The sequence below is a fragment of the Pseudophryne corroboree genome, chromosome 1 (assembly GCF_028390025.1).
Source record: "Pseudophryne corroboree isolate aPseCor3 chromosome 1, aPseCor3.hap2, whole genome shotgun sequence".
Lineage (NCBI taxonomy): Eukaryota > Metazoa > Chordata > Amphibia > Anura > Myobatrachidae > Pseudophryne > Pseudophryne corroboree.
The window spans coordinates 795,244,251-795,259,375 of NC_086444.1; the positions used below are offsets into that span (position 1 = coordinate 795,244,251).

Consider the following 15,125-nt stretch of genomic DNA (forward strand, 5'->3'; position numbering starts at 1 on the left):
GGGATACATCCAAGGATACTAAAAGAACTTAGGGGGTAATTCAGAGTTGATCGCAGCAGAAAATTTGTTAGCAGTTGGGCAAAACCATGTGCACTGCAGGGAAGGGGGGGGGGGGGGGGGGGCAGATATACACTGCAATTTAGATGTCAGTTTGAACACACCCCACCCAAATCTAACTCCCTCTGCACATGGTATATCTGCCCCCCCCCCCCCCCCCTGCAGTGCACATGGTTTTGCCCAACTGCTAACATATTTGCTGCTGCAATCAACTCTGACTTAGGCCCTTAAAGAGGTGCTGGTAGGACCATTGACAGAATTATTCAACCAGTTATTAGCTACAGTAGTAATTCCAGAGGACTGGAAAAGAGCGAATGCAGTCCTACTGCACAAAAGTGGAAGCAAGGAAGAGGAAAACAACTACACACCAGTGAGTCTTACATCAGTAGTAGGGAAATTGATGGAATCACTCTTAAAAGAAAGAGTTGCAGATTATCTCAAATCCATCAATTTACAGGATCCCAAACAGCATGGATTCACTGGGGGGAGATCTTGTCAAACAAATTTTATTGACTTGTTTGACTGTGGGACTAAAGTGATGGATATAGGTGGAGCCATAGATATAGCTTATCTAGACTTTAGTAAGGCTTTTGACACTGTTCCACATCACAGACTGCTAAATAAACTTGAAAGCTTCGGATTAGATACTAGGATTATTGACTGGATAAGATCTTGGTTGCAGGATAGAAAACAGAGAGTTGTGGTAAATGGAGTGCATTCACAGAAGGAAAATGTTACCAGTGGAGTATCCCAGGGATCTGTACTTGAACCAGTGCTTTTTAATATCTTTTATTGGTGACATTGCAAATGGCATTAAAGGGAAAGTATGCCTTTTTGCAGATGACACAAAGGTATGCAACAGGGGTAGACACACCAGGTGGGGTAAAACAAATGATTGAGGATCTAGGTAGACTAGAGGAATGGTCAAGAGTGTGGCAAATACAGTTTAATGCAAAAAAAAAAAATGCAAAATCATGCACATGGGTCTCAAAATCCAAAGGTTAAATATAGTATTAATAGCACTATACTGGAAATTACTGAGGAGGAAAGGGATCTAGGAATCACTATTTCAGGTGACTTAAAGGCAGGTAAGCAATGTAACAAAGCAATGAGGAAGGCTAGTCAGATGCTTTGCTGCATTGGGAGAGGAATCAGCAGCAGAAAGAAAGAAGTAATAATGCCACTGTATAAGTCATTGGTACGGCCTCATCTAGAATACTGTGTTCAGTTCTGGAGGCCATATCTTCAGAAGGATATTAATACATTAGGGACTGTATAAAGAAGCGCAACTAAAATGGTGCATGGCCTACATCACAATACATACCTAGACTGAAAAATCTCAATATGTATAGTTTGGAGCAGAAAAGGGAAAGGGGACACATGATAGAAACTTTCAAATATATCTATGGTTTTAGCAAAGTCCAGGAGGGAAACATTCTCCAAATGAAGAGAAGCAATAGGACACAAGGACATGCACTGAGACTGGAAGGAGGTAGGTTCAGGGGAAATTTGAGGAAAAATGACTTCACAGAAAGGGTAGTGGACAGGTGGAAAATTCAGTGACGTGTGGTGGGGTGAGGCAGAGCCTTTCCTGTCATACTTACGTTTAAACCAGAATTTTGTCTGAACAAAGTATATGAAAAATACTAATAATTTGTTTGAAATTTCTTCTTTGCAATATTGTAATAATTTTTATAGCCCAAACTCTGGAGTAAAAAGTCTATGGCAGGTGAGGCAGTGCCTCACCTGTGTATCCTTTCCACACATCTCTAATCAAAACTCACCAGATTTCCAGGAGTTTATAATGCTGCACCTGTGTATAATACCCACATGTACCCTTCGGCTCATATATTGCATGGAATTCTGGCTCTGGGGTTAGCCAGTGCCTCCTGAGCCATTTAGCTCACTGCACGTCCCTGGGTGGAATAGCCTCCCATCAGAGGTGGCAGAGGCTGACAGTAGAGCAATTTAAACATGCATGCGATAGACATAAGGATATCCTTACAAAAAAATAAGGAACAAATAAGGTTTGATATAATAATATGGTAAAAAAAAAGGGGGAGAATAGATGGACCAAGTGGTTCTTATTTGTAGTCAAATTCTATGTTTCCAAGTGCTGTCGACATGGCATACAGTGATTTGAATATAACATTATTATTACGCACCAAAGGACAGCTTTTGCATTCCTTATTCTTCAGCTGATCAGCCACTACCGGAATAGCTGCATACTTAGCATCTACTGCCTTTATTACACTGGCCATCTGTTTTCCTGCGATTTCCTTGGGTCCAGCTTCAATGGACTGTAGCTCCAGCTTTTGTCTATATGTGTGAAAAAGTGAAACATGGGAGGAATGAGCTATTCTGGCATAGTCCACTTTTCCTAACCACAACAGCATAAATATCTAAACAGTGCCCAGCATTGGGCACTAGAGCACAGGCCCTACTCGTCTCCCCACATATTACATGGAATGTGATGGCAGATAAGAACCATTTGGTCCATCTAGTCTGCATATGTACATGCACACACTTACACGCTAGGGTTAATTTTTGTCTGGAGACAATTGGGAGGACACACACTTACACGCTAGTGTTAATTAACCTAACAGTAATGCTTAATGCTAACCATTACACCATCCGTACGGCGCTGTGCAGCTGAGACTGGGGGATGACGTCTCATCCCCCAAGAAGGCGACGAGAAGCGTTAGGCTGGAGCTGGACTCTAAAATGTACCTGACTGTGCTGCACTGGCTGCACTGAGGTCAGTGAGAATTTAAAGCTCCTGCAATTCCTCATCTTTTGTCACCAAACACCAACTCACCAAGGAGCGAGAAATCATCCCTATACTGAACAAGCAACAATGTACCCTACCTTATTGTGCACAAACTTTACTATTAAGGGGAGCGGGACGCTGCACCCATGCAACTATAATCTACATCTAATTATTTGACATGGATCATCCAAAAAAAGTAGAGCACTGTCATCTGGATGATCACATCCACTAGGACGTATTTCTGATCATAGACATACATGATATTTCTGTTCTAATTTTAATCTTTTATTTTTGCTTTGCTATGTTTTAACTTTTGTTATAAATTTTGTGTGAGTTCTTATAATTTCTTATATAGACGTTTCCATCCTTTCTACCCTCTATTCACGTTCCCCCAACCTGTCTACACCCCCCCCCCCCTCTTTTTTGTCAATACAATCAATCTCAGTGGTACGGATTCTCCTCCAATATATCTGCAGCTACCCTCCTTCTCTCCCTCCCACTCTCTCCCTCGTGGGGTGGCGTAATGTTAATGATTATTATTATTAGTTATTTATTTATTTACTATTAATCTTTTATGTGTATATATATATATATATATTTATATATATATATATATATATATATATATTTTTTTTTTTTTTATTGGGGCGGGGGGGCATGCTAAATTGCTGACTTGCCCCTGGTGCCAAAAATCCTAGTTTCGGCCCTGCATTTGTTGTTATTAGTTGAATCCATTATTTCAGATTATTGGCATAGGTATTTCATTTATGGTATTAAATATATTTCTTACATAGAGATAATACATGTGTTTGTCCTAAACTCAGCTTTCCCAAAGAAATGTACGCAGACTCCGTGTTTTGATGGTATCCGGTCTTTAGGTCGACAGCACTTAGGTCGACACTCGTTAGGTCGACCACTACTGGTCAACATGCATGAGGTCAACATGGTCATTATGTCGACATGGTCACTGGGTCAACATGGCAAAGGTCAACACATGAAAAGGTCGACATGAGTTTTTTCTATATATTTTTTTTCCATTTTTTAAACTTTTTTATACTTTACAATCCACGTGGACTACGATTGGGAATAGTACTGCTGTGCTCAGCACCTTGGCCTTCGCTCGCCATGCGTGGGGACACGGTGCACTAATTGGGGTACCCGGTCACTTTTTGAAGAAAACGACACCAATTTTTATTTTTAGAACTCATGTCGACCTTTTTCCATGTTAACATAATGACAGTGTTAACCTATTTCAGGTGTCGACCTAGTCACTGTCGACCAATAGCGGCCACATCGCAGCTGCACGGACATACATACAATGTGATTGACAGGGGTGGAGTTACAGCGTTGGGGGACAGCGTTGGGAAAGCGGGGGTGGGTCGGCTGCATTTTTGGGGAAGCTGCATGACGTTATTGTAAGCTCCGCTGGGGCAAGGGATTGATGTGAATGACTCGTCTCTGTAAAGCATTATATAGTATGTATGCGCTATATAATACCCCTTTCACACAGCCTGAGGCGGGTCACACCTGGGACCCTTTCACAGCGTCTCAGGTGCCCCGCTGCCGCTGTCAGCAACCGGGCATATTGCCGGGTTGGTGATGTCAGCGGTGATGCGGCAGTGGTGGCGCTTGGAGATCACATGATCTCCAAGCGTTGCCCGTACACAGTGAACAGGAAACCGGTCACATCGAACCGGCTCCTGTTCACACCGCACAGCGAGCCGGTTTGAACCCGGTATTTTTCCCCTGGCACTTTTCAGACCGCACCTGAACATGGGTTATGCGCACTCATGTGCCAATAACCCGTGTTCATAGGTGGCGGTCTGAAAGGGGTATAAATAACTGTATAGATAAGATCTTAATAATAACTATCTCTGTATTTGTTCTAGTTTTGTTATTATTACGTCCATTCTTAATTCTTTTCTTTGTAGCTCCTCTTTACTTTTCCTTGTACCATGAAAACAAGCAAGGATACAAGGACAAAACTTACTTGCAGATTATTTTGGCCGCTATGGTCTCATACACGTTAAGAGTCAACACGTGATTCTCTTCTGCCAACACAGATTTAATCATGTCATCTTCAATAATGTAAATAGAGCTGGATGTTTGCTTGCGTGAAATACCCATGACCTGTGTAATAAGAATATTACTTAAATGTATGTTGTAAGAAAATGTATATGTTTTATATAAATTAAAAATATGTTTTGTTTTATGCATTAATAGGAAAAAGACCCAGGGGCTGAACAAATCAACATTGTTTTACCTGTTTAAAACAGGGGTGCTTAGTAAAAAGGAGATTTATGGTAAGACTTACCATGGTTAAATCTCTTTCTGCGAGGTACACTGGGAATAACATCGGGGTGTAGAGTTGGATCTTGATGCGAGGCACCAACAGGCTAAAGCTGCTCCCAAGATGCACTGCACCACCTCCTCTATATCCCCGCCTCCAGGCACTGGAGCTCAGTTTTGTTAACCAGTCCAATGCAGTAGCAGGTAAAAGAGACAGTAGATGTTAGCCACATAGAACCACATTCTCACGACAGGAGAAGGTACCAGCGGGTAATACCATACAAACCCAAAGAAGCTAAGTGCGTCAGGGAGGGCACCCTGTGGAATCCAGTGTACCTCGCAGAAAGAGATTTAACCATGGTAAGTCTTACCATAAATCTCCTTTTCTGTAGCGGGGTACACTGGTATTCCACAGGGAATAACATCCGGGATGTCCTAAAGCAGTTCGTCATGGGAGGGGATGCACTGTACCGGGCACAAGAACCCGGCGTCCAAAGGAGGCATCCTGGGAGGCGGAGGTATCAAAGGCATATAACCTGATGAACGTGTTCACTGAGGACCACGTAGCCGCCTTGCACAATTGTTCTAGGGACGTGCCATGGCGGGCCCCTCAACAAGGTCCAACAGACCGAGTATAATGGTCCTTGATAGCAGCAGAAGCTGGAAGTCCGGCCTGCGCATAAGCTTGTGCAATCACCATTCTAATCCAACTGGCCAAAGTATGCTTATTTGCAGGCCAGCCACGTTTGTGAAAACCAAATAGGACAAAGAGAGAATCAGATCTCCTAAGGGAGGCCGTTCTCTTCACATAGATACGGAGAGCCCGTACCACATCCAAATACCGCTCTTTGGAGGACAAACCAGGAGAGTTAAAGGCCGTTACCACAATCTCTTGGTTAAGGTGGAAAGATGACACCATCTTCGGTAGATAACCAGGGTGAGTTCTAAGAACCGCACGGTCACGGTGAAAAATCAGAAAGGGTGACCAACATGATAAGGCATCCAAGTCTGAAACCCGTCGAGCAGAGGCAATAGCCAGCAAAAATAAGACCTTAAGCGTAAGCCATTTAAGGTACACAGACTCAAGAGGCTCAAATGGAGACTCTTGCAGGGTATTCAGAACAACAGACAAATCCCATGGAGCCACAGGTGGGACATAGGGAGGTTGAGTCTGTAAAACACCCTGAGTGAAAGTGTGAACGTCAGGAAGAGACGCAAACTTTCTCTGAACCCACACCGACAAGGCAGATATATGAACCTTGAGAGAGGACAGATGAAGGCCTAAGTCCAGGCACTGTTGTAGAAAAGACAAAAGTTTGGCAGTACTGAACTTTTATACATCGTAATTCTTAGCCGTACACCAGGTGAAGTAAGAATTCCAGACCCTATAATAAATCCGAGCCGTAGCTGGTTTACGGGCTTTCAACATAGTTTGAATGACCACCTCAGAAAATCCTTTGGCCCTCAGGAGTGAAGCTTCAAGAGCCACGCCGTCAAAGCCAGTCGTGCCAGATCATGGTAGACACAAGGGCCCTGAATGAGGAGGTCTGGGCGTTGCGGAAGCAGAAGAGGACGCTCTGTCGAGAGACCCTGCAGGTCTGAGAACCAATGCCGTCTTCGCCACGCTGGCGCGATTAGAAGTAGTATTCCTCCTTCTTGCTTGAACTACCTTCTTACCCTGGGCAGGAGTGATACCGGAGGGAACACATACGGCAGCCGAAAGTTCCATGGAATTGCAGTGCGTCCATGAACGCTGCTTGAGGATCCCTTGTTCTTGCTCCGAAGACCGGAACCTTGTGATTGTGTCAGGACGCCATCAGGTCTACATTTGGTAGGCCCCACTTGTCTACTACGAGTTGAAATGCTTCAGGATGAAGGCTCCACTCTCCGGCGTGTACGTCCTGACAACTAAGGAAGTCCGCTTCCCAGTTGATGACCCACGAAATGAACACTGCCGATATGGCTGGCAGATGGCGTTCCGCCCATTGAAGAATTTTTGACACTTCCAACATTGCCATGCGGCTTCGCGTGCAGCCTTAATTATTTACGTACGCCACCGTGGTGGCATTGTCCGACTGTACTTGAACAGGCCTGTTGTGTACCAGAGGCAGGGCAAGTTTCAAAGCATTGAACACTGCTCGCAACTCCAGAATATTTATCGGAAGGAGAGATTCCTCCCTGGTCCACCGACCCTGAAGAGAGTGTTGCTCCAACACTGCGCCCCAACCCCGCAGACTGGCATCCGTCGTTAGGAGGACCCAGTTGGAGATCCAGGAGGGACGACCCCAGCTCAGTGACAGACGAACCTCCGGAGTCAAGGAGATAAAGTGAGATCTGATCCGGTGAGGCAGGCCGTCCCACCTGACAAGGATTAGCTTCTGCAGAGGGCGAGACTGAAATTGAGTGTACTCTACCATGTCGAAAGCCAACACCATGAGGCCTAGTACTTGCATCGCCGAGTGTATCTACACTCTTGGGCGAGACAGGAAGCATCTTATCCTGTCCTAAAGCTTAAGGACCTTCTCTGGAGACAAGAACAAATGTTGGTTGTGTGTGTCCAGTAATGCCCCCAGGTGCACCATGCTCTGAGCAGGGACCAGTGAGGACTTTTTCCAATTGATGAGCCACCCATGTGCTTGGAGGAATTGGACCGTCAGTTCCAGATAACGGATGAGAACATCTGGGGAGTTCGCCAGGATCAGCAAGCCGTCCAGATATGGCAGGATCCTGATACCTTGCCGATGGAGAATGGCCGTCATGACTGCCATGACCTTGGTGAAGATCCGAGGAGCTGTAGTCAGTCCAAAGGGCAAGGCTTGGAATTGATAATGCAGGTTGCCAATAGCAAACCGCAGATACTGCTGATGCGATATGGCAATAGGTATATGTAGGTAAGCATCCTGTATGTCCAGGGATACCATATAATCCTTGGGCTCCAAAGCCAGAACAATAGAGCAAAGAGTTTTCATATTGAATTTGGATACCTTCACAAATTTGTTCAAAGATTTGAGGTTGAGAATGGTACGGAAGGTTCCATGCGGATTCGGGGCTAGGAACAGTGTTGAATAGTACCCCCTGCCTCTCTGAGACAGAGGCACCGGCACTGTCACTCCTATGTCCAGGAGGGATTACACCACTAAACGTAGAGTTATTGCCTTTAACGGATCCGAAGGGATAACCGTCGAGCAAAACCTGTGAGGGGGGCGTGTCTTGAAAGAGATGGCGTATCTGTGAGTGACGACTTCCCTCACCCAGGCATCCTAAGTGGTCTGTAACCATACCTGGGTGAACCGCAGAAGTCAGCCTCCCACCCTGGGATCCCCCAGGGGGAGGCCCACCCCATCATGCAGCAGGCTTGTCTGGTTTGGAAGCAGGCTGACGGGCAGCCCAAGAACATTTAGGCTTGGGCTTAGAGGTTTTGGAAGTGCGAGCCTGTTTCTGGTACGCCTGACCATTTGCTTTACTTGGAGGTCGAAAGGAACAAAATGAGGTACTTTTAGCCTTCGGAGCCAAAGGATTAGTACTAGGTAGACATGCAGTTTTAACAGACGCTAAATCAGCAACTATCTTGTTCAAATCTTCCCCGAATAGGATGTTTCCCTTAAAAGGGATCACCTCCAAGGTCTTTTTAGAGTACAGGTCTACCGACGCAGACCGCAACCAAAGAATCCGGCGAGCCAGAATGGACGTAGTAGACGCTTTGGCCGCCAGAACACCAGCATCAGAGGCCGCCTCCCGAATGTAATGGTAATATATGAAAGACACTGTCTGGCATTATCAGAAAAATCCAGAGGTAGCTCTGTCTCAACAGCTTGAACCCAGGCTTCAATACCTTTTGCAGCCCAAGAAGCAGCTTTAGTGGGTCTATGTACAGCACCTGTCAGAGTGTAAATAGACTTCAAGTAACCCTCCACGTGCTTATTCAGCGGTTCTTTCAGAGAGGTGACGGTAGTGACAGGCAGAGTAGAAGACACCACAAGACGAGCTACAGTACATGTGAGTCCACCGGTGGTGGTGTTTCCCAATTCTTACTTAACTCTGCAGAGAGGGGATAACGAGCATCTTTTTGGACAGGGAGAATTTCTTCCCTGGAGAATCCCAGGATTCCTGACGTATGTCAACCAAATGGTGAGAATGTGGCAAAACTAATTTAGTAACCTTCTGACGTTTAAACGTATCAGGTTTTTTAGACGTATCTGGAGAATCAGTTTCATCCTCAAACAGTTTGCTAGCCTCCAATAGGTCAGGAACATCCACCTGCGTTGTAGATTCCTCATCAGAAGCATCTGCATCAGTGTCTGATGGGTCAGTATATACCCCATCTTCATCAGATGAAGTATCCGAAACAAGAGTGGATTGTGAGGAAGAAAGGGCCTGCTTAGATCACACCTTGGTCCTAGGAGGGCGAGGGTTAGGCTTTTGTTTAACCAAAGACTGACTTAATTGCTGTAACTGAGTAGACAGAGTATCCGCCCATGGCGGATTAACTACAGGGACAATATGTGGCTGTAATGGCACAGGAGGTCCCACAGGGGGGCGTAAGTCTCGTTACAAGCATAGTCAGTAGATTAGAAAAAAGCAGCCCAAGGTGGGTCTTGGTGTGCCACCTGTTCTGCAGTCTGACTGAGGGGTACAGAGCCCCCGTTACATGAACCCTCAGCTGGAATATTTTCCTCAGATAAATCCGCGGCGTCAGCACTGCATGATGCAGGATCAGCCACAGATCTCCCGCCCTGTGTAGAAGACATTATATGGAAATGTAGCCTTAGGGCGTAACAGTACAATATAGCCAGACACAGTACCTGACAAAAAACCCCTGTGGAGTGTGACTGCCAATACAGAACACAAACGGAGGATTTAAGTGGTAAATGGTGACTGAAATACATAGAGGAAAATACAAAAAACAGTGTATCCTGTGAAAAACTATATATATATATATATATATATATATATATATATATATATATATATATATATGACCCTGATGCACTTAGCCCCCTCAGGGTACAGAATATAGTGATAGCAAGTCGTGATACACGGAATGGACCCCACACGGCCGCTATAGGCACACACAGTCACATGTACAATGAAGAAATTATTACATACAACAATAAGACTGCACTGGACTAGTAATACTACATAAAACTATGTATGTATACAGATATAACAATGCACAGTAAACACTGGATGTATATCACAGAATACTTGTACTAAATATTCTTGTAGTTATGCACTTGTTCTTAACTAACACTGTCTAAACGACATGTAAAATACTTAAGTGTCCTGTAAATTCACAGCACTGATGAGGCAGGCGGCTTTACAGAGGAGACATTGCCCAGCAGTCCCAGAATCAGCTCAGCATGTGTGTAATAGTGCCCAAACGCTGACAGGGAGTGAGGAAGAGAGAGAGAGATGCAGCTCCAGGGCGGGAACATCTGTTGTAGGTGGCACCTGGAGCTGGGGGAGGGGCTACAGGTCAGCACCTTATCCTCTCTGCTGGGCTTCACCACCGGGTACTATGGAGCCTGTAATAAACGTATTTTAGTAAATCCGACCTGTGCTCCTTGCCCTGGTGGATGTAGTGGGGTCCCTGCACGGCCACAGTGTCCACGCCAGCGGCGCGGTCCGTCGCCTGGGATCTAGTCCGGATCGTGATTTCGGCGGGTCCCACCTGGGGGACCCTCTTACCTCCTCCCTGTAAGTGCGGCCACGCGATCCAGGAGATCAGCAGCGGTGATGTGTGCCTGATGAGACCGGAGCGCCTCCGTTGTAAGTACTCGGCAACCAGGGCACGGGAGTATAGAGCGCCGCTGGGGGAGATGATGGAGCCACAGCACGATATGTCAGTATGACATATAGCATCTAGTGCCTGTGCTGCGGCCCTTGAAGTCTTCATTCTTCTCAGAAAAGCTCTTTTCAGGGCTGCCTAACGCAGCCCTCCCTGTTAGCTGCCTGTACTGCAGGCACCAACTTACAAACTGAGCTCCAGTTCCTGGAGGCGGGGATATAGAGGAAGCGGTGCAGTGCATCTTGGGAACAGTCAAAGCTTTAGCCTGTTGGTGTCTCGGATCAAGATCCAACTCTACACCCCGATGTTATTCACTGTGGAATCCCAGTGTACCCTGCTGCAAAAAAACATATATAGGTTGAGTATCCCATATCCAAATATTCCGAAATACGGAATATTCCGAAATACTGAATTTTTTGAGTGACAGTGAGATAGTGAAATCTTTGTTTTCTGATGGCACAATGTAAACAAACTTTGTTTAATACACAAAGTTATTAAAAATATTGTATTAAATGACCTTCAGGCTGTGTGTATAAGATGTATATGAAACATAAATGAATTGTGTGAATGTACACACACCTTGTTTAATGCACAAAGTTATTAAAAATATTGGCTAAATTGACCTTCTTGCTGTGTGAATAAGGTGTATATGAAACATAAATGCATTCTGTGCTTAGATTTAGGTCCCATCACCATGATATCTCATTATGGTATGCAATTATTCCAAAATACGGAAAAATCCGATATCCAAAATACTGCTGGTCCCAAGCATTTTGGATAAGGGATACTCAACCTGTATTTCTTTTGTTTTGTTCAAGAAAGAGATACAGCTAAATTAGCTCCAATACTGAAGACCTTAAAAGGAATTAGCTACATTTTATAAATAAAGTTGGTGAACACTGACGGTATAGTTAATCAGCCAACCAATCAACAGGCTGAAAAAAGTCTAGGAGGTTCCAGGTTTTATTAATTAGCGTCATGAAATGCTGGAATCCCGCAGGCACTTGCTGGGTTCAACACTGCTGCTTTGGGCAGTCTCTGATGACCTCTTGCTCTCTCCCTCTATTCTCCACTGATTGGTATCCTCCTCCTTCCTGTAGGAACCGGCACACAACTTTCCTGGTGTTTAGTACCTGAGGTCATATGACTGCTGCTGATGTCTCTATGGAGCCAATCCAAATAAGCCCTGCCTATTTAAACCCTACTCTGATACCTGAGAGGTGCCAGAGTATTAGATGTCATAGCTACAGCATTCTCTGTATGTTTGTTATTAACTACTGTGTATTGCTGACTCTTGCTTGTAGTCTGACCCAACCCACTTTCTCTTTCATCCATTGGCTGTATACTGATTCTCCTGATCTGACCACAGCTTGTAACCTGACAGTTTATTGTTTAATCCCACTGACATTGGCAAGACCACTCTGTGTACTGACCCTGCTTGCTGGCTATGCTCCAGCCTACCACACTAGGGACCAGTTCAATAGGCCATGATTTGCATTTCAGGAATTGGGAAACTCAAATGCCCTTGCATGTGTTCCTGGTGAAAACTAGCTGCGCATTAGACTCCAAGCCCCTTTTCTATTTAGCACAAATATAATCTAGTAGTTTTCAAAAGCCATCATTAAAGCAGCACTTTAAATATATACATATATGTTGTCTGTAATACCTTGTTAGAATTTGTGAACCCAGTTTTTGAAATCTTGCAGCTGTTAAGTTCCTTGGTTTTGGTCACCTGGTTGCGTTGTGCCTGGTAGGTTACTTTACAGTTACCCGAAACATCAGCCTGAAAAATAAAATAATTTAGGAATAGATATATATATACACAGTAGATCTGTCTATACTTCTTGAGCTGTAAACTATTTATTATGATGTACAGTGGTACAGTATATCTTTTTTATTTTATACATGGGATATCCAATCAAGTTAGGAAATTACATACAAAATGTGTACAACTCGGAGCCAAGCCCAATACAGGAAGGAGCAACCGGATCTTTGTTCAATATCCATGTAAATAATCAAATTAGTGATGAGCGAGGTTCGGTTTTACTCGGTTTTACTCGGTTTTACTCGGTTCTCAAAACGGCATCTTATTGGCTATCCAAAACACGTGACATCCGTGAGCCAATAAGATGCCGTTTTGAGAACCGAGTAAAACCGAGTAAAACCGAGTAAAACCGAATCCGCTCATCACTAAATCAAATTAGTCGGATCTGGTCAGACCAGGAATCTGGGCATAGACTTGTCACAGATAAAACTACAGTATGAATCAATGACTAATTGGAGTTCCGTAATTGCCTAATCATATAGTCTTTTATAGCAGCCCTGCTTAACATTTGATTAAGGTTGTTTTTGGCTCATGAATAATTATATACAATTCAAAGAGCTTTTACAGATAACCTGATATTTAGAAAGTTCTCTTAATTTATTGACACTATAGGGTCAATTCAGTTAGCCACGAGTGGGGGGGAAGTGTTGTTGCAACAGCGTGGAAATGTAAGCAAAGGCACCTCACCTCACCCCTTTCTTTCCCCATCTTGCCCCAGACTTGCAGCTTGTACGCAGCCCTGTGGTGATGTGAACTAAAATCAGCGAGTTCTGGGCTACCGTAAGTGCTGCATATGCGCACATGTAGGGAGAACGGACTCACCCCTAATTGAATCAACCAACATAATGAATGCTGGGGTATCCAGTTGATAGATCTACAGTAAAAAGATAGACAGTCAATAGATCGACCCCAAATGGTCGACAAGTAAAAAGTAGACAGCGCTTAAGGTTGACAGGTTCCAAAGGCTAACATGACAATGGTCGACACAAGGTTTTTCCCCCTTTTTTTATCATCTTTCATTAATTTACCATCCACGCGAACTACGATTGGGAACAGTAACCTTGTCAGTAACATGGCGAGCTAAGAAAGCCCACGAGGGTACACATTTCCACTAATTTGGCTCAGATATGGTGAAGCATACAAATTGTCAAAAAAAAAACAGAAAAAATTGTGTAGACCATTTTCTGTGTCGACCATTTTCATGTCAACCTTTTTACCCTCTCTACCTTTTCCATATTGACCTTTTGACCCTGTCAACGTTGTGCATGTTGACAATTTAGGGTCGACCAATTGACCTTCTATCTTTTTACTGTAGATCTACAGATGTATCCTCAAACATCTTGCCTCCCTGCATGTAAAACAGCTCTTCTGGTCACACAACGGGGGTCATTCCGAGTTGTTCGCTCGTTATTTTTTTCTCGCAACGGAGCGATTACTCGCTAATGCGCATGCGCAATGTCCGCAGTGCGACTGCGCCAAGTAAATTTGCTATGCAGTTAGGAATTTTACTCACGGCATTACGAGGTTTTTTCTTCGTTCTGGTGATCGTAATGTGATTGACAGGAAGTGGGTGTTTCTGGGCGGAAACTGGCCGTTTTATGGGAGTGTGTGAAAAAACGCTACCGTTTCTGGGAAAAACGCGGGAGTGGCTGGAGAAACGGAGGAGTGTCTGGGCGAACGCTGGGAGTGTTTGTGACGTCAAACCAGGAACGACGAGCACTGAACTGATCGCACTGGCAGAGTAAGTCTCGAGCTACTCAGAAACTGCACAGAGAAGTCTTTTCACAATATTGCGAATCTTTCGTTCGCAATTTTACTATGCTAAGATTCACTCCCAGTAGGTGGCGGCTTAGTGTGTGCAAAGCTGCTAAAAGCAGCTTGCGAGCGAACAACTCGGAATGAGGGCCCAAGTGTGATGTGACTTGGTAACGCCATGCATCTTTTTTGTGACTGTTTCCCTTAAAATGCCTCTTATTTGCAAAACGACGCAAATAAGATGCACAAGCAGCTTCTGTTAATTAAAATGATATGTTGCATGTCTATATTCTGTGTGCGACTACGACTGTATATGCATACGAAATGGTACATTACACTGTAACGTAGCATTTCATATGCAGTTACAGACGCGCACGGAATATAGGCATGTCACATATCATTTTAATCAGCAGAAGTGTTGATGCAAATAAGACGCATTTTCGGCACAAAGGCGCTCAACGCTAATGGGGTTGCACGGAACCTGTCAGCTCACTCAAGCCAGCCATCTCCTGCTGCATGGCGTATTAAGGAAAGATCTATGAGGACACATCTATATTGAACCACACTTAAATGCTGGCAGGGTAAACAGAACAAAAACTAATAATACAATTTTTACATGGCATGAGTCATTTTCAGTGAAA

At 44.3% G+C, this 15,125-nt stretch overlaps 1 protein-coding gene across 1 annotated transcript in view; it reads right to left on the reverse strand.

Moving 5' to 3' along the window:
* MTTP (microsomal triglyceride transfer protein) overlaps positions 1 to 15,125 on the reverse strand; it is a 142,274-nt gene that overhangs the window by 62,761 nt on the left and 64,388 nt on the right. Inside the window, exons 5-7 of the mRNA XM_063918627.1 lie at positions 12,571 to 12,687; positions 4,818 to 4,957; positions 2,223 to 2,376 (exon numbers count right to left, since the gene is read on the reverse strand). Coding sequence (XP_063774697.1) covers positions 2,223 to 2,376; positions 4,818 to 4,957; positions 12,571 to 12,687 — 411 coding nt within the window. The remainder of the gene's footprint in view (positions 1 to 2,222; positions 2,377 to 4,817; positions 4,958 to 12,570; positions 12,688 to 15,125) is intronic.